Below are 18,450 nucleotides of genomic sequence, written 5' to 3'. Positions count from 1 at the left end.
GGGCTCTAATGGCAGTTGTTTGTGGAACCATGATCCCGAGGGGCTCTCATGACAGTTGTTTGCGTAACCATGACCCTGAGGAGCTCTCATGGAAGTTGTTTGTGTAACCATGATCCTGAGGGGCTCTCATTGCAGTTGTTTTCTTAACCATGATCTTGAGGGGCTCTTATGACAGTTTTGACTAATGACGATCCTGAAGGTTTCTCGTGACAATGATTGGGTGATGTGATCCCGAGGGCTCTCATAGTCAGGTGAATTAGAGAAGACCTAAGTTGTTCACAAGTCAACTGTGGTTGGTCGAAACTTGACTAATAAGCAGAAGCAAGAGGAAATAAGTTTTAGAAATATTTAGAACCACAACCCTCCTTGTCATGCTTGAGAACTTGTAGGGTTGCTATATCATTAGTTGGAACATTGTCAATACATTAAATGTATTGACCCTTGTGGCTACAACGTATCATGTTGCGGGATTGTCCGTATCGAAGGAAAGATACAAAGTAGGTTTACGATGTTGTGCTCAACTACTGCTTGTGAGTAGAAGGATGCCACAAAATATTATTGCATTTCCGTTGCATGATATTATAAGCTAGCCATGAGCTAAGCAGGTATGTGATGTATTAAAGACTGCATATGTGATGTAATACTGTGGCATGTGATATTTCTTGTTATTTCATTGTGTACTGTGTGTTATAGCAATGAATTGAGGGATTAGAATGGCAAGTACGGAGATTCAGGCCCCTATCCGGGACCGAGTCGTTACATATGGTACCAGAGCACATGTTGTCTACACGTCATGACCCTAGGAAATGGACTAGGAAAACTCATAGGATGAAAATCTATTTTGACACCTCCTTGTACTTATTATGCCTTGATCTCATACTTCTTACCTCTTGGCCTTTCCAATCCTCTCCCTTCCAAACGTGGATGACCAATCTTATAGAATCGGTCAGAAGGGATCATTGGTCGCCATGACATTGGAGTTTAAGACTAAGCTCTCAAGGGCACTAAAGGATTCAAGTTAAGCATGGGACTCAAAGGAGTTGTGCATAAAGGATTTCCAATCATGAATGAAGTCTAGGAGTATTGGTAGAGTTAACTGCATCTGAGGAAAAACAGAGATGATGGCCACAAGTAGTTTAGACTCTACATGTTCACGAACTCAGTGCCTCTTATGTCATTCCTGGATTCAACATGAAGCAAGGCATTGAAAGCAACTAAGAAGTTTGGAGAAAGATTTAGCTTCAGACTGCAGAGTACCCAGAAGTACCTCGTGGAAGTAGAGGAGGAACTGGAAACACTCAAGGAGGAAATTGGACAAGAGAGTGCAAGAGTGGCACCAAGGAGGAAGCAGAATGAGGAGGCGACAACTCGATGATCTATGATTAGCTCAGCTAAAGCAGGAGTGAAGCTTAGATTTGACCAGCAGTACTATGTTTATCTGAAGCAAACACTTCATGATTAGTCCAATGAGATCATAGAATGATGCCCTACATTGGATGGTGATGTGTGTTGTGTGAATGAAATGCTTGTGTGAATAGGATTAGTATGTGATTTGACCCTCACCACCTAGAAAGACTAGAAGTCGAGAAGACACCACTGGAGGAGTTAAGTCATCCATATTGGAGACTTGGAAATTTTGAAAGATAGTGAGAACATAAGACCCCGACTGTACCAACAGACGTTAGGTGTGAACTATTATTTCTGGCGGGCCGCGACCACGTAGGGGGTGCTGGCTGGCATGCGAGTAATCCGATCTGGCCACGGACGACTCAAATCTGGCACTGGGGCTAGCTGCCTGTGGGTGGCGACGCCAGATTTGGAGGGGTCGGACCAGGTGATGGCTGGCACTGAAATTTAGGGAGGGGGGGATGTCTCTCCAAATTTGGGGTTGGCTCAATTAGAAAGGAGATTGGCTTCTTAAATAAGATGGGGTTTGGGGGGCTTTTGGGCTAGTTTTTTGAGGAGGTTTAGGTGGGCTTTAGGCTTAGAGAAAAGAGGGAAGTGGCTAGCGTGTTTCCAAAGAAACGGTGAACTAAAATAGGGCTACAGGTTTAATGAAACACCCGAACAAACCGATACGAAGACAACATGCTGCCAATGCAGTACTAATGACGCAAAAAGAATTATAATTTTAAGAAAACCCTAGGCTTTTACAACACGTCAATGTCATTGTGAGACTCAGACATCTCAAAGAACGAGCATCAAATCCAAAGGTCTTGTGATGCAATTACTTTAAGAATGACGGTGGACGTCTTGCAATGGTACTAATATTTCCCTTGTAGAGTATACGAGCAATCCTTCCATTTCTATTGTACGCGATCTAGGGATCTGAGCATATCTCTCCACCCTCTTGCTTCCAAGTTCCAACAGTGCCATGCAGTTGGTTCTTTCAAGTACTCCGCTACAAAAAGCCTTGACCACTTCAGTAGCAAACCTGGCCATGCTTCAAGACATGTGGTTTAGACATCCATAGGTACTCATCCCACAAATCTACGGTCATGCCATAGGCAAACATCCTCAAGGCAGCCGTTACCTTCTGGGGCATCCTCAAGGCGCCAAGAACCAGTGCGAGGCACACGTGAATCAGACAGCCCACAAGGGCGCGGATGCCCCAGGAGGCTCCGAACATCGTTTGAAGGAATAATACTGCTGCTCCTTGTAAACAATCGGTAAAACAAAACTGCAATTTTCAAAATGGGAACAGTGCTACCAACATGATTTTTCAATTTTAAGTTTACTTCTACATCAAAGACTAGTGTCACACACATAGCAGGGCAAGGTACAGCTTTCAAAATGGGAATAGTGCTACCAACATACTTTCTCAACTTTTAAGTTAACTTTTTCATCAAATACTAGTATCACACACATAGGAGCGGAAGGGTAGCGTCAATCAACAGATCCATATTACGAGATACTCCATCTGTCCCAAATTACTCAAAAGTTCTAGCTTTGCCTAAGTCAAACTCTTACAAGTTTGATAAAGTTCATAGAAAAAATTACTAATATCTACAACATCAAATATGTATAGTATGAAAATATATTTTATGATGAATCTAATGAAGCTAATTTGTGTTGTAGATGTTGGTTCATTTTTCTATAGACTTGGTCAAGCTTAACAAGGTTTTAACTTGGGACAAACCTAGACCTTCAAATAATTTGGAACAGGGAGAGGAGTTAGCAATGTCTTTTTGCAGATCACTTGCAACTGGTGAGATATTCCAGTCAGTCATGACGAACAAAATGTACGAGGCACTCTGCCATTAGCCTTCAAGGCTTTCTACAAATCATCAAGCAAAGCCTCATATCTGCAGCAACATAATCTTTCCGAAATAATCAACAAAAGGCACCAGCACCTGTGACAGAATGGAGAATGGCAATCATTTGGTCAGGATTATGACAGTACCTTCATTCAAAAGCAAACAATACACCAAATGCGTTAGATGGATCAAAGATTAAGAATGTCACAAGTTCAAATTATAACCTAACAGTTTTTGCTCCAAGGAAAGTATAAAATAGGAACCAAAGCAGCACAATAGCATTGCTGTGCAAAGCATGCATTGCAGATTTGTGTCTACCAATATTCCCAAGTCCTTAAATGTTAACAGGAAATATGTAATACAGTTAGATTACCAGCACAAAGCAAAAAAAAGGGATAACAATTCATTGCACACATAAAAGTTACGACTTTACAGGAATTGAATTATCGCTGAATCAGTCAACTAGAAATCAATGCAAGGGAAATGTATATAAAATGAACATGGTAATGTCATGTAGTTGGTCCAAAAGTTACAGGACTGTTCAAACAGCTAACCGTGTCTAAATTACATTAACTGTCGCAAGAAAGCAATCAGCAGTAGCATAAAATTGGAAAGATCAATTGTACCTCAGGAATCTACAGCAATTGGAGTCGGCCCAGAGGTTCCATCTATGGATACTTCAGCCGCTGCATCAGAATCTGTGTTATTTAATACTGGAACCTCCTTCTCCCTCCAAATTGCATGAACTTCATCAGTTCGGAACCTTTGAGTAAATGTCGAGTCCTCCAGGGGTGTGGTCACACCATGTGCATATGCCAGTAAACCAGTGTATGCAATCATCGCACCATTGTCTATACAATATCGATCATCAGTTGCAAACAGCCTACCCCCTCTCTCTGAGCACATAATCCTCATCATCTCTTGCAAACGTTCATTGCATCCAACACCACCAACAATAAGAACATCCTTCGAATCACAATGTGCCATGGCACGTTCAGTGATTTCAACAAGCATAGCAAAGAGAGTTTCCTGGATATGGCCACCAACTGCCTTAATTAGAACATATACAACTTATCTTCAATCAAAGTAAGCTTAATCATTACCTAAATACTTGTACAAGGATAAACTAAAGGAGTTCAATAATAAATCATACCTGCAATGAGTAGCACAGGTCTGCTGGTGTGCACTCGTTATTTTCAAGCTTTTCAATCGCTGCAGCTTCGATGAAGCTCAATATGCCACTAAATGACACATCCATACCCTTTACAACATAAGGGAGGTCGATGAACTTCTCTCCCTTCTTTGCAAGCTGGAAGAGAGGAAGACATGTAGAGTAGACTGAATAAACATGCCACTGGGAAAGATGAAGACTACATGACACAACCATACATCTGTCGCAGGAATGGGAATAACCTTTTATTTCAAAAAGAAAGGATGGAAGGGACAGGCCAACATGAGATGGAAAGTACACACCAATATCACACTTGCATTGCACAACTGCTTTTAGTGTTTTAACATTCTTTTCTCACATCCGTTGCAGAAAGCATTTACGTTGTATGTTCGTTTTCATTTTTTATCTGTACATTGAGTTGTTAATGAATCTGCTTCATTCGTTGACTCTATTTCAAACATTAATTTACTCCTGCATTTCACGGAAATTGGCAATGGCTCCTAGGTGCATATGCACCCATTGTCTAAATACACATTTTGAAAAGTTGAAAAATTCCGAACAAAAATCCCGCGTGTATATCCGGACATTCTATGTGTGTGCACAAAGTTTTCGGTGAAAAACAAGGTTTTTTGTGGCTTGTGTAAAAAAGACAATTTCTGATGCTTCATTACAACTATTCATTTTGCATTTCTTTATCTTTTTTACACAAGCCACAAAAAACGTCGTTTTTCACCGAAACTTTGTGCATGCACATAGAATGTCCGGATACACCCGCGGGATTTTTGTTCCGAATTTTTCAACTTTTCAAAGTGTGTTATTTAGACAATGGGTGCATATGCACCTAGGAGCCAAAACACCTTTCTTTTTCATTTGCTCAATACAGCCTCTTTGATTCAAATGATTACTTACTAGAGAATTTTGGAGGATTCAAATCCTTAGGATTTTTCCCTATGTGGGTTGTTTCATTTGTAGGATTACAATCAGAAAATTTTCCTTAGGAATTATTTGCACTAAGTTTTCGTAGGAAAATTTCCATCCACTCCAACCTCAAGTGAAGAATCCTACTTTTTTCCTGCGCACAATCAAACGCCCATACTAATCCTGTAGGATTGAAGATGGCATACCACTCCATTCCTGTGTTTTTCCTGTTCATGCGTTTTGGAAATCCCGTGAATGAAAGAGGCCCCAAGTGTTAATAAAAGAAATAGGCTTCCACAGTTCAAACCCAACATCACTTAAATATTTCTGCATATCATACATAACTTAACTTGATCAAGATTTTCTACTTTGAGCCCATGGCTGGATTTTCAAAAAAAATTGCAGGATATTAGTCAAGATCCTTAACACTGCAAAACAATGAAAATTGGACAATGTTTATGATTTGAGCACATTTAACAATTTAAGAAAACTCGGTCCTGTGGTCTACTGATGTGCAAGGAATCTTGGTAAAAGGCAAATATATTTTTGACGGCACAAATAAACAAGCCCATATATCAAATACCATATGAACTGTATGGTTGAAATATGATATTGTAGGTCATGGCTACTACTGAATCAAAATTACCTGACTAAGTAACGTGATACTTCTGAATTTCAACAGAAGCAAGAAGAGAATTGACAAAGAACAATATAGCAACAACTTCAAAGTTCCGTCAAATTTATCAACACCGATCTCTTTTATGAAGTCTGATCTACCCCAGGTTTTGCAACAGCAACAACAACAAAGTCTTTCAACCCCAAACAAGTTGGGGTAGGCCAGAGTATTACAAAAAAAATAAAAATAAGTACGAGAACCTATACATTAAGTCAAGTCCATACCTAATCTATTCTTTACACAATGAAGTGTATCTCACCTAACAGGCATCACGTCCATGCAAGGTAAATAATACTGTCTCTTGTAATAAATCAGCGACACTTATTTTGGGACGGAGGGAGTAGAAAATAGCTCAATCATTAAGGGATAGTCGGATAAGGATGGTCAAATTGGCAGGGTATAGAGGATTGGAGAATATTGAATATACCATAGATTTGGGAGGATGACAAAGAAAGAGATTAGATTGATAAACACTTTACCACGGCTTGATTGGCAATAGATACATGCTCCCCTTTATTTTATATAAAGATGGTTTACTTGGTCCTCAATTAATATCTTATCATTATGGAGCATCTCTAATCTTGCCCAACTAATTAACATTGCATGTGCATAAACATAGAATTAGGCATTATCAATTAGGAATAGAGATAAAATTAGAGATAAAGATCAGCTTAGTATTCATTGAACAAGCGATAGGGTTTCTAGAGACAAGATTCTATTTGTGAAGCATGTAAGCATCATTGCTGGTGTTATCATCATGTCGGCCCTACACTCTTGTCGTGCTTAGCTATGCTTAGGGTTGTGAGTCTTGATCCATCTGGGAGATGAACCACGTTTGGTACATACACATGATAAGTGGATTGTGGTCTGCTTCTGGGGATAATTATGTTAATATGACTAAAGGCAAAGGTGAGTGGCCATGTTGGAGAACATGGTGGGTTGTCTCACTTACGCCACTATTAGGACCTGACCTCTCATTTTCTTGATCCGAGACTGAGCGTGCTAACCACACGGGATTATATGGGTCACCCCTTGGCCTAGTGCGGTAGTACCTTACCTCAGACCACTCCAAGAGTCACATAATTCAGGGTTTCCATTTGGTATATGCATAGAAAGATAATTGGCAACATGGTAGGATTGTAGCACGGCTTGCCAAGTGGATAAAACTATATTGTGGGAGATAGGCTTGGGTCCTCCATACAACAGTTGATGTTGTATCAAAGATTTGGCCGGACTCGCGATTCAGGTAAAACTCAGATGGGTGACTAGCTGGACTAAATGCAGCATAGGGGAAGTGTTGTGGTCCATGACCCTCTGTCAGCACCCCAATGGGCGGGTGTGATGTGATGCTAAGAGCCGATTGACACGTGTGTGGGTAAATTGGTACACCCCTGCAAGGTTAAATCTATTTGTATAGTCATGTCTGTGGTTATGCCGTTATGGACAACTTGGAGATTGTTGCTTGATCATAGACAACTTTAATGGTTACCTTAAATTGCCAAGATAAGTGCGAAAGCCATGGATTGCTTCCTTGCAGGCGAGTCATGGGCTATGTTACATGGTACGGGGATACAGATATGGGGATACGGGTACGGCGATACGGGAAAATGGGATTTTCTGAAAATAGACTTACGGGGATACGGCGAGTATCTGTACAAATGCATAAAAAATCAGCACTAATAGAAAATATTTTGAGAATGATAAAATTGAGGTTAATGAAGTAACCTGATCTTTTGAGGATGATAAAATCAGCAGTGAAGAAGTTGCTGCATTTTTCAAGTGTCGTGCGTGAGGGTTTGTTTTAGCGATCAAAATTGCATATGAGGCAGCCCACAATCGGCCTCCTGATGGGCTCTGGTTCAAGTCGTAACAGCCCTATACGTATCCATGTGGTATCCCCATCGTATCCCAGCCGTTTTGCATTTTGCTCCTTTTATTTTAATTCAGAAAAAGGGGATACTTAGGGATACGTGTATCCCCTGCGTATCCATGTGTATCCCCGTTCTGGCCACGTTTTTTGCACTGATACAGCACCTCCCAGCCGTATCCCTGCAACATAGGTCGTGGGAGGGTTCAAGGTGGTGCATTACTGTGGAGGTTAACATAGATGTAGCTAGTTCTGATGTAAGTCTTGCCGAGTACAATTGTACTCACCCTTGTTGTTCATTAATAACTTGTTGCAGAGTAGGCTTACAACCCCGATGGTGGTTACTACGTGGATCTCAATGTCGGCGTGTAGTTTGGAGGTCCAGACAACAATCTATGCCTTTGGAAGGGTCACTGTATTTTGTTCATCCCTCTTAGGCTTTCATTAAACATGTTTTATACTCGGACATATTTCGTTTCCGCTGATGCTTGATGTACTGTTGGGTCATGCAACCTCTGCTTTTAATATACCTGCTATCTTTGCTCTCTTATGAGACTTTGTTATATATATGCTTTCAAGGGTAGAGTTGTGTTACTTGTTTTCACACACACGGCGTGCATGATGCAAGTATTGATATAAAGTGCACGTTCTGTGTAGGGTCTTGGAATCTATGTTATGCATGTGCTAGCGGATGATCGAATACAGGGTGAAGCAATTCATGTACTGAGAGCTTAGGAGCTATATCACGCTACTCCAACCATGTGTCCATTTTACTGGTTGTGGCTGGGTATGTATTGATGCTTCGGCTCAGTTAGATCAATTGAAGGAATGTTTGAGACCACCCCGCTCGGACGAGGTGATCCAGTAGTGGGGTAGTGGCTTGAATGTTTCAAGCTCTCCAAGACTATTAGGAGCTCATGGCCCATCAAAGATTGGTGTCGTTGTCCGAGCGTGAATCTCAGCTTTATGCATCATTCTCTATAGCTAGATTTGTGTAATTTTGGTCCTAGGGTCCGACGGCGTTTGTATCAAAGTCGGGTTTCGATCCCGAGACCTGTGGGTTATGGGCCCATGTAAGCATCTCTAATGTCTATATCTCTACATATTTTGTAAAATGCACAAGGAATTATATTATTGCACAAATGTATGCATGTATACAATCTAGCACTGCATTTTTTGGTAATTTCTTTGATATTCACATGTATTCAAACCCTATATGGTGCACATAAACATATGCTTCAGCTTTTGATATTCACATGAAGCCAAGCCAATACAAGTCAAGCAAGCAACCATGATCAACAAGTCAAATGAAAGAAAAAAAGATAAGACCAAGTCAAAGAGGCCAACTAAGGCAAAGAAGCCTAAGTGAAGAATCCCATCATGGTGGAGGGATGAGAGGGATTGGTCCACCATAGGCTATGGACGTCCCCTCCTAGTACACCATGGACCCATGGACCAAAGATTAGGTCCACTACCGCTCCACCTACCATCTCAATGGTAGTCTTGTTCATCTGTGAAGGACCCATAGGCTATATAAAGCCCCCATGTGCATGTAACTCGGTCACTCTCAAGAGAATCAAGTGTAGTGCACGGAGGTTCAAGCCTCATGCGGGGAGCTCTAGGGCCATGTCCGAGGAGCCTCGTTCGACTAGGACCGACGTTCAGGAAGAGAAGTTTGGAGAGTGTACAGCGTTGTTCAAGTCGGGCTTCCAGCCAAACCTCCCACGATGCCTCCCTAACATAGGGCTAGATCACAGTCCCTCAAGGCAACTGAAACTATTAAGGAAACATTGAAGTGTCAATATTGTCGGTGTACAGCCACGTTCGTTGTAAGGCCGTCGTGCACACCCCCAATTAAATCATTATTGTGCTCCCTTTACTAATGACATTCATGATAATCACGATTGCGGACAATATCTGTAATACCTAATAGATAAAATATGAAACTACTTTTCATGATGAATCAAATGATATAAATTTTGTATTGTGGGTATTGATATATTTTTCTAAAAACTTGGTCAAACATGCACCCGTTTGACTTTTGAAAAAACAAATACACCTTATATAAAGGAACGGAAGGAGTATTGTATAAGCTAATCTAGAGGGCAGTCCAAAGGACTTGAATATCAAAATGGCATCACAAATCCAATTGTTTATTCTGTGTTATGCAATCATCCTACATGGCTACATTGGTCATATGCAATAATACATGGTCCTCTCATTTGCAAATATTATCTCATACAGGCAAGAATCACCAGCTCGGCACATTGAAAATCAATTCGCAGATCAACCAGATAAAAATCCCAATTTTCCACATTCTCAGTTTAGTTCATATATCTCATAATTAATCTATTTATGTTATTACCCATACAGATCGAAGTGCTTGAAGCAACTAAACAACTCATGCAGTTAGGCCTGAATCACAATTGAAACTAGAAATGAGCATATATGTGCATATACAGCTACAAATACTCTATAACACTAAGCTCCCTAGTTTTAAAGAGCCCACATTCAATTGAGGTCTCCAATTGGGATTGGGTCATCTGATTTTGACCGGGTCAACAATTTCTCAAAGCTCTCTAATTCAATTCTTTTATACTATACACTATGGTTCCGATTTTTAAGGCCTCGCGATTAACTGAGGTCTTCAATTTAGAATTGGTCAACATTTCTCAAGGGCTCTCTCATTCATGATTCACTATGTTCCCATTTTAAACAATTTCATTCAATTGAGGTATTCAATTTTGGATTTGGTTTACGATTTTGACCAGGCCAACGATTTTTCAAATCAATCAGCAGCAACCGGCCTATGAGAACACATCAATCCCGTGCACTCTCCAACCACCTACAAAAAAGAATCGTCACCATGCGATACTATGGCACCAATATAGTACATGCAGCCCCTGACGTGAAAATTTCCCCACATAAATATACGTTAGTTGGTGGATAACACAGAACCGCACCACGAAAGGCCCATCAAATCACCGCATTATAAATAAATATAAAACGCACTCCATCATCGCTCCCATCTGTCAAACTAAATATTCCATCAGCTCCACAATATAAGGGGTATTATTTTTTGGAAGTCAAATTTCTTTAATTTTGACAAAGTTCAGAGCAAAAAATATCGACATCCACAATAATAACAAATGAGTACGGAAATTCATTTCATGGTGAATCTAATCATATTGATGTGATTTATGAATTTTGATATATTTCTCTACAAATTTGATCAAACTTAACAGGTTTGACTTTTCAGAAAAGTAAAAGACCTTATATTTTGAAACTTTTTTTAAGAAACCCAACAACACCAACTGCGCAGCAAAGCGCACCTAGCTTCTAGTAACATTGGTAAACTGGAAGCCATATATAGAGAATTAGCATTTGACGAACCGGTTACCTGCTCGATGTTATACCCAGGGCTGGGGTCATTCGAGAGCTCGAGGATCCGCGCAAAGCGGTCGAGGCAGTTCCCGACGGCAATATCAATGGTCTCACCGAAGATCCTGTACCTCCCTTCGCTATACGCGATGACCTGCGTGTTGCCACCTGAGACGTAGAGCACAACAGGGTCCACGGCGCCGGTGACCGCGCGGCCCATTTCAATGTGCGCAACACAGTGATTGACGGCGACAAGCGGTTTCCCCCATAGGAGCGACAGAGCCCGGGCCGATGCGGCGGCGACCTGGAGAGGCCCGCCCATGCCGGGGCCCATGGTGTAGCAAATGCAGGCGAGGTCGGCAGGAGAGGCATCGGCCTCGGCGAGTGCTGCGCGGAGTAGAGGGAGTAGGTGGACGAGGTGGTGCTGCGCGGTCTCCCGGGGCAGGAAACCGTGGCCTGGCGGGGTGATGTACGTATGGCGCGGGTTGGAGACGATTTGCCCGGAGATGGAGACGACGCCGATGCCAATCTTGTTCGCCGAGGACTCCAACCCTAGAGCAAACGGGCCAGGCGGGTGGCTACTCGCCGGAGACGACGACGAGGCCATGGCGGCGGCGGCGAGGCGGTAGGGTTTGAGGTAGTGGGCGGGGAGAAGGGACTGAGTTGTGCGTTACAAAGTGCAGATAAGCCCAGCTTAGACAACCCGGCGTATCCGCCGCGCCCGTGCCTATAGAGGCCCATAAGGCCTTGTAAAATGCTAAAAGCATGTCTAAGGCCCTGTTTGGTTCGGCTGTGAATTTTTAAAAGAAGCTGTGAAAAAAAAGCTGTGAAAAATCTGATGTGAAAAAGATGTAGGTCATTTGACAAACCAGCTGATACAGCTTTTTCAGATTTTGGCCCGCAGCGGAATCAGATTTTGTAAAGCACGTCCTGGGCTGCTTCCGCTTTTGGTTCAAATTTTGGTAGCGGATTTCTGGAATCGGATTCTGCTGGATTTGCCCTTTGGTTTACATTCTGTTGCGCGGCAGCGGAATCCGTCGATAAAAACTGAACCAAACTAGTCGTCAACCCGTGCTTTCGCACGGGCTAGTTTTTTTAAAAAAATAGTGTTATATTGTGAGCATCCTTTTAATGATGGAAATTGTAGTACGTGTATCAAAATTATTGCTCGAACAACAATTCCACTATCTGTTATCAACAATATATAACCAAGACAATATCACGTATTTGGTATTTTGAATAATTTTCAGCTGACTTTGCACACTTTAACATTGAATGGGAAGGAAATTTTGAACAATCAAAGCCAACACGCACTTGTAATTAAAAAAAAGAATCTATTTAAGAACTCAGTTAAGCACATAGTAATGCTAGAATGGAAATGCTTAATCAACCGGAAGGAATACCATGCAACAAGATTATGCAGCAACCATAGGCATGCTCATAAGTCTTCCTTTTGTAATTTCTCCTTGATTCTGTCAACATTAACGCTCCATGGAGAGATGGATCACTGTTACACATACCTTAAGATGCATTTGCACATGTCACACAAAGTTAAAAATCATTATCTATGTCAAATCAATTGACATTATAGCTAATAATTAAAAAGGATAATTGCAATGAATATGGGACAGACTACGATTTTACTCCTTGCACCATCATGATAATACCACACAGTTAAAATAGTAAATAGCACTTTGATAGACAAAACAACCCAAGACACTATTGCAATACAAAGCTCTATGGACAATGGTTAGAAGTCAAAATAACAGGAACAAAATGTACAAACACCCAAAATATACTAACTCAACGTCAGAAAGAGTAAACAAATATATTACTTCATTTCAATATATCATATGCGTAAAAGAAAATATATAGAAAAGTAGTTCAAAGATCACGAAAATTAATGGTTCAACATGACAAATGTGATATTGATCAGATTTTGTAGAAGCATTAGGACATTCACGCAATATGTTGATACTTCATTTGCCATTAAGAAATCCTGTACAAATGGTCGATGCCAATTAGTCCATTCAGCACACAATAACTCGCATAAGCAAATATTTGTCTAGAAAAAATATATAGAAAAATTAGCAAAAAGATTCGGGTTAACTTGGAAATTTTGGAAATATATTGATAAATGATCTCATATTTAGATAGGACAAATTGATCTATTTGCATCAATCAATGTTTGCAAACAAAGGACAATACATTATCAAGGAATTCTTGCAGAAGTGTAGAAGCGGAAGTGCATAACATTGTGCTAAAAAAATAGGCTCATATGGTCATTCCAACCAATTTCTGTGTACGAACAAATAATTTCATTTAATCTAGCATGTGCACGTACATCAAAAGATTATCATTTCATACGAAGACATTATAATTTCATGTCCAACAATCTATATAGAGTTATAGACAAACATGCTATTTTTCCATCCATTATAAATTGTTCTCACCTGAAAATAGAAAAGAATAAGAGCTGCCATGAATAATGTACTGTTGCCCAAAATTCAGCCAAGTAGGCCTTTAATTAAAATATCACCGGAATAAAAAAAATGACTTCCCTACTGTACTTTTTGATTTGATCAAATTAAATTTTCATTAATTGGGTCATGCAATATAAACAGCTGAGACAAATCTGGCATACAGGAACTCAAGAGCATTCTATGTTTACATACCAAGGATCTCTTCATAATCATCTGACTGGTGCTACACATGCGACACATCTTGTACAGTAGTTTTGCACAACTGTTGGATTCTCTGTCGAACAAAAACTGTAGCACCCGACGTAGTACGTGGAATAGTTACATAATCATCCTGTCTCTGTAAAAGAAAGACATTGGCTATCCAAGATGATGTCGGAATTAATTTAGGCATACCCTCCAACCTTCCATTTATATATAAGGTATTAGATCATATATACATCAATGATTCTTACGATTATATGAGAATGGAAATACACGCATGCAAGGCCATATTTTCTGCTGAAGGAAAGAAATAGAGACTAAACTTTATCTGCGCACAATGCGTGCTAGTAAAAAAAATTGCGGGTTCTTTTTTCCTTGTCTATTAAAGTTAACATGGAAGCAATGAATACATATAAATTTATTTGCATGTTCTTGGTGTTACTAATCAGATATTAATTACATAGCAGCTAGTACCAGCTCCATACTATAGAATACATAGACTGTACTTAAATCGACTCACATATGTTCTTAATTATTTAGTACATGAACTTATAAAAGGAACGACATTAAATTAACCAAGTAGTAAAAAGCGTATGAGGAAGAACTTCTAAAAAGGCAACTTGAGCATCATTTTTCAACATCCCTTGTTGCTTTGAATAAATACTGCCGCAACGTCACCTTCTTGACCTCGTGAATGCTTATACGCTCCATTAGGCAAAGAGCACTATTAAAAAGAATACCATCCAAACTGCGTATTTTGTGCTTCTATGATATGCACATGTATTTTAGATCATTGTGTGACCATAAAATTGAAAGAACGGATCCAAGTTAATAGAACCATAGTGTACATCTTTGGTCAATTGAATCAAGTAATGCTCCAAAAAAAATCCCTTATCCAATAAGCTTAGAAGGGATGCTTAAGTTCAGTGCACTGATGTACGTGTACCTCTTTGGTCAATTGAATCCCCTAATTTGATTAAATATTAACTACAAAACTCATGGCGATAATACATGTGTAAGACTAAGAAATGTATGAAAATAATGAACGCCTGCCATTAGAATCTCCCCAGAACAGAAACCTAGACTGTACATGATCATTAGAGACCAAGTCTGAAGCTTCAGGATGCACAGCACAAAAATCAACAAAAAAGGAAAAATCTACTCCAGTATTGCTCCTTGCGGTTGCAGAACTTATTGGATGAACTGATGCAAGCGATGGCTAGCAATGGAATAGATGTGTGCTAAATTTCTATGCAGAAGTTGATTTGTCCAAGCTATGGGTAAATCGTGGCACATACGATGCACATGGGAAGGAGATTGAGGTATATCATCGTGGGAGTCCCATCAAATAGGAGGGAGAGAGGGACGTGTGTAATTTCTGGATGGAAAGAGTCTTTGGGAGGTGAGCATAATGGTAAGAGTCATCATGCTCGCGTCCGCTGTAGGTTTCATATAATATTTTACTGGCTATTTGAACATTGACAATTGAATAAATACTGCCGCAACGTAGCCTTCCTGACCTCCTGAATGCATATACGCTCCATTAGGCAAAGATCACTATTAAAATGAATACCATCCGAACAGCGTATTCTATGATTCTGTGATATGCATGTGTATTTTAGATCATTGTGTGACCATAAAATTGAAAGAACAAATCCAGGTTAATAGAACCATAGTGTTTTGGTTGTAAGAAATACAGAGAAGTAGATTTAACAAACCAAGTAATGCTCCAAAAAAATTATCCCCTATCCAATAAGCTTAGAAGGGATGCTTGAGTTCAGTGCACGGAAGTACATGTACATCTTTCGTCAACTGAATCCCCTAAATAGATTAAATATCAGCTACAAAACCCATCGCAGTAATACATACGTAGGACTAAGAAACGTACGAAACTAATGAACTCCTGCCATTAGAATCTCCCCAAAACAGAAACCTAGACTGTACATAATCATCATAGACCAAGTCTAAAGCTGCAGGATGCGCAACATAAAAAAAAAGGAAAACTTACTCCAGTATTAGTATTTCTCCTTGCAAACCTTATTGGATGGACTGATGCAAGCGATGGCTAGCAATGGATGCTTGCTCAATTTCTATGCAGCCGTTGATTGGTCCAGGCTATGGGTTAATCATAGCCAATACGTGCGCATGGGAGGGGGATTGAGGTATATCAGCGTGGGAGTCCAATCATATAGGAGGGAGAAAGGAACTGTGGCGTGTGTAGCTCCTGGATGGAAAGAGTCGCCATGCTTGAGTCTGCTATAGATTTAACGGAATATTTTACAGGCTATTTGAACATTGACAATTGAGATGCAACGTCAAAAGATCTTGGAAATTTTTTAAGGGAGCTATAAACATCCATAGCAGGAAGATCATCAAAGAAGATATATCATGACTGGAAAGTTTACCTGTTTGAAAGAAATCTTTCCGGCAACGGACATGGACTGATCCGGGGATGAATGAGATTACCTGAGGAGCAACAGAAGGCGATATCAAGGGGATCAGGAGAGTCGTGTTCCGGTAGGCCGGCATTGATCACAAAAAGAGGAAACGTTGCTTAGAACCGGGCTGGGGAGAGAGATGATGGAGAAAGTGAAGGAAATATGCCCTAGAGGCAATAATAAAGTTATTATTTATTTCCTTATATCATGATAAATGTTTATTATTCATGCTAGAATTGTATTCACCGGAAACATAATACTTGTGTGAATACATAGACAAACAAAGTGTCACTAGTATGCCTCTACTTGACTAGCTCGTTAATCGAAGATGGTTATGTTTCCTAACCATGGACAAAAAGTTGTTATTTGATTAACGAGATCACATCATTAGGTGAATGATCTGATTAACATGACCCATTTCATTAGCTTAGCACCCGATCGTTTAGTATGTTGCTATTGCTTTCTTCATGACTTATACATGTTCCTATGACTATGAGATTATGCAACTCCCGTTTGCCGGAGGAACACTTTGTGTGCTACCAAACGTCACAACGTAACTGGGTGATTATAAAGGTGCTCTACAGGTGTCTCCAAAGGTACATGTTGGGTTGGCGTATTTCGAGATTAGGATTTGTCACTCCGATTGTCGGAGAGGTATCTCTGGGCCCTCTCGGTAATGCACATCACATGAAGCCTTGCAAGCATTGCAACTAATGAGTTAGTTGTGAGATGATGTATTACGGAACGAGTAAAGAGACTTGCCGGTAACGAGATTGAACTAGGTATTGAGATACCGACGATCGAATCTCGGGCAAGTAACATACCGATACAAAGGGAACAACGTATGTTGTTATGCGGTCTGACCGATAAAGATCTTCATAGAATATGTGGGAGCCAATATGAGCATCCAGGTTCCGCTATTGGTTATTGACTGGAGACGTGTCTCGGTCATGTCTACATTATTCTCGAACCCGTAGGGTCCGCACGCTTAAGGTTTCAATGACAGTTATATTATGAGTTTATGAGTTTTGATGTACCGGAGGAGTTCGGAGTCCCGGATGAGATCAGGGACATGATGAGGAGTCTCGAAATGGTCGAGATGTAAAGATCGTTATATTGGACGACTATATTCGGACATTGGAAAGGTTTCGAGTGATTCGGGTATTTTTCGGAGTACCGGGTAGTTACGGGAGAAGCAATGGGCCTTGATGGGCTTTAGTGGGAAGAGAAGAAAGGGCCAAGGGGCTGCTGCGCCCCCCCCCCTCCCCTCTGGTCCGAATTGGACTAGGGAAAAGGGGGCTGGCCACCTTTCCTTCTCCTCTACTTCCTTCTCCCTTCCTCCCCTCTTGGTGGACTCCTACTAGGACTTGGAGTCCTAGTAGGACTCCATATCCTGGCCGCACCAATTGCCTTGGCCGGCCTCCTCCTCCTCCATCCTTTATATACTGAGGCAAGGGGCACCCCATGAACACAAGTTGATCCACGTGATCATATTCTTAGCCGTGTGCGGTGCCCCCTTCCACCATAGTCCTCGATAATATTGTAGCGGTGCTTAGGCGAAGCCCTGCGACAGTAGTACATCAAGATCGTCACCACGCCGTCGTGCTGACGGAACTCTTCCCTGACACTTTGCTGGATCGGAGTCCGGGGATCGTCATCGAGCTGAACGTGTGCTAGAACTCGGAGGTGCCGTAGTTTTGGTGCTTGATCGGTCGGGCCGTGAAGACGTACGACTACATCAACCAAGTTAACGCTTCCGTTGTCGATCTACAAGGGTACGTAGATCACACTCTCCCCCTCTCGTTGCTATGCATCACCATGATCTTGCGTGTGCGTAGGAAATTTTTTGAAATTACTACGAAACCCTACAGAAAGAAGGCAGGAGGACGTGCTGACCTGCAGAATCATTGACCCCGGTAAGAGAATTGATTAGAGGGAGGGGATGGGTGGACAATGGCAGCAGACGGAGGAGGCGACCGGTACCGATCGTCCATGGCGGACAGATGCCCTGCACGTGAGAGATTCCGCGAGAGGTGGAGAGGACGCATGCGTGAGAGG

The 18,450-nt window shown here is 41.1% G+C and overlaps 1 protein-coding gene across 2 annotated transcripts; it reads right to left on the bottom strand.

The window, feature by feature from the left end:
- Positions 1-2,109: 2,109 nt before the first annotated feature.
- Positions 2,110-11,947, bottom strand: LOC119368232 (probable tRNA N6-adenosine threonylcarbamoyltransferase). Of its 2 annotated transcripts, none has more exons than XM_037633553.1 (4): positions 11,290-11,947; positions 4,411-4,566; positions 3,884-4,286; positions 2,110-3,403 (listed from the first exon to the last, which is right to left on the bottom strand). In XM_037633553.1, the coding sequence occupies exons 1-3, from the start codon at positions 11,875-11,877 to the stop codon at positions 3,885-3,887; spliced, it is 1,146 nt and encodes a 381-aa protein (XP_037489450.1). In that variant the 5' UTR covers positions 11,878-11,947; the 3' UTR covers positions 2,110-3,403; position 3,884. The 2 variants fall into 2 exon arrangements, with proteins under 2 accessions (XP_037489450.1, XP_037489446.1); XM_037633549.1 differs by having other exon boundaries at positions 2,110-3,353; positions 11,290-11,946.
- Between the last annotated feature and the right edge of the window lie 6,503 nt (positions 11,948-18,450).

This window comes from Triticum dicoccoides, chromosome 1A, assembly GCF_002162155.2.
Source record: "Triticum dicoccoides isolate Atlit2015 ecotype Zavitan chromosome 1A, WEW_v2.0, whole genome shotgun sequence".
NCBI lineage: Eukaryota > Viridiplantae > Streptophyta > Magnoliopsida > Poales > Poaceae > Triticum > Triticum dicoccoides.
This window is presented reverse-complemented; position numbering and strand designations above follow the sequence as displayed.

Coding starts and splice junctions, on each gene's coding strand:
- LOC119368232 (XM_037633553.1), bottom strand. CDS start 11,877: ATGGCCTCGTCGTCGTCTCCGGCGAGTAGCCACCCGCCTGGCCCGTTT. Junction 4,567..11,289: donor CTGGGTATAACATCGAGCAG/GTAACCGGTTCG, acceptor CCTCTCTTCCAG/CTTGCAAAGAAGGGAGAGAA. Junction 4,287..4,410: donor ACCTGTGCTACTCATTGCAG/GTATGATTTATT, acceptor GGCCATATCCAG/GAAACTCTCTTTGCTATGCT.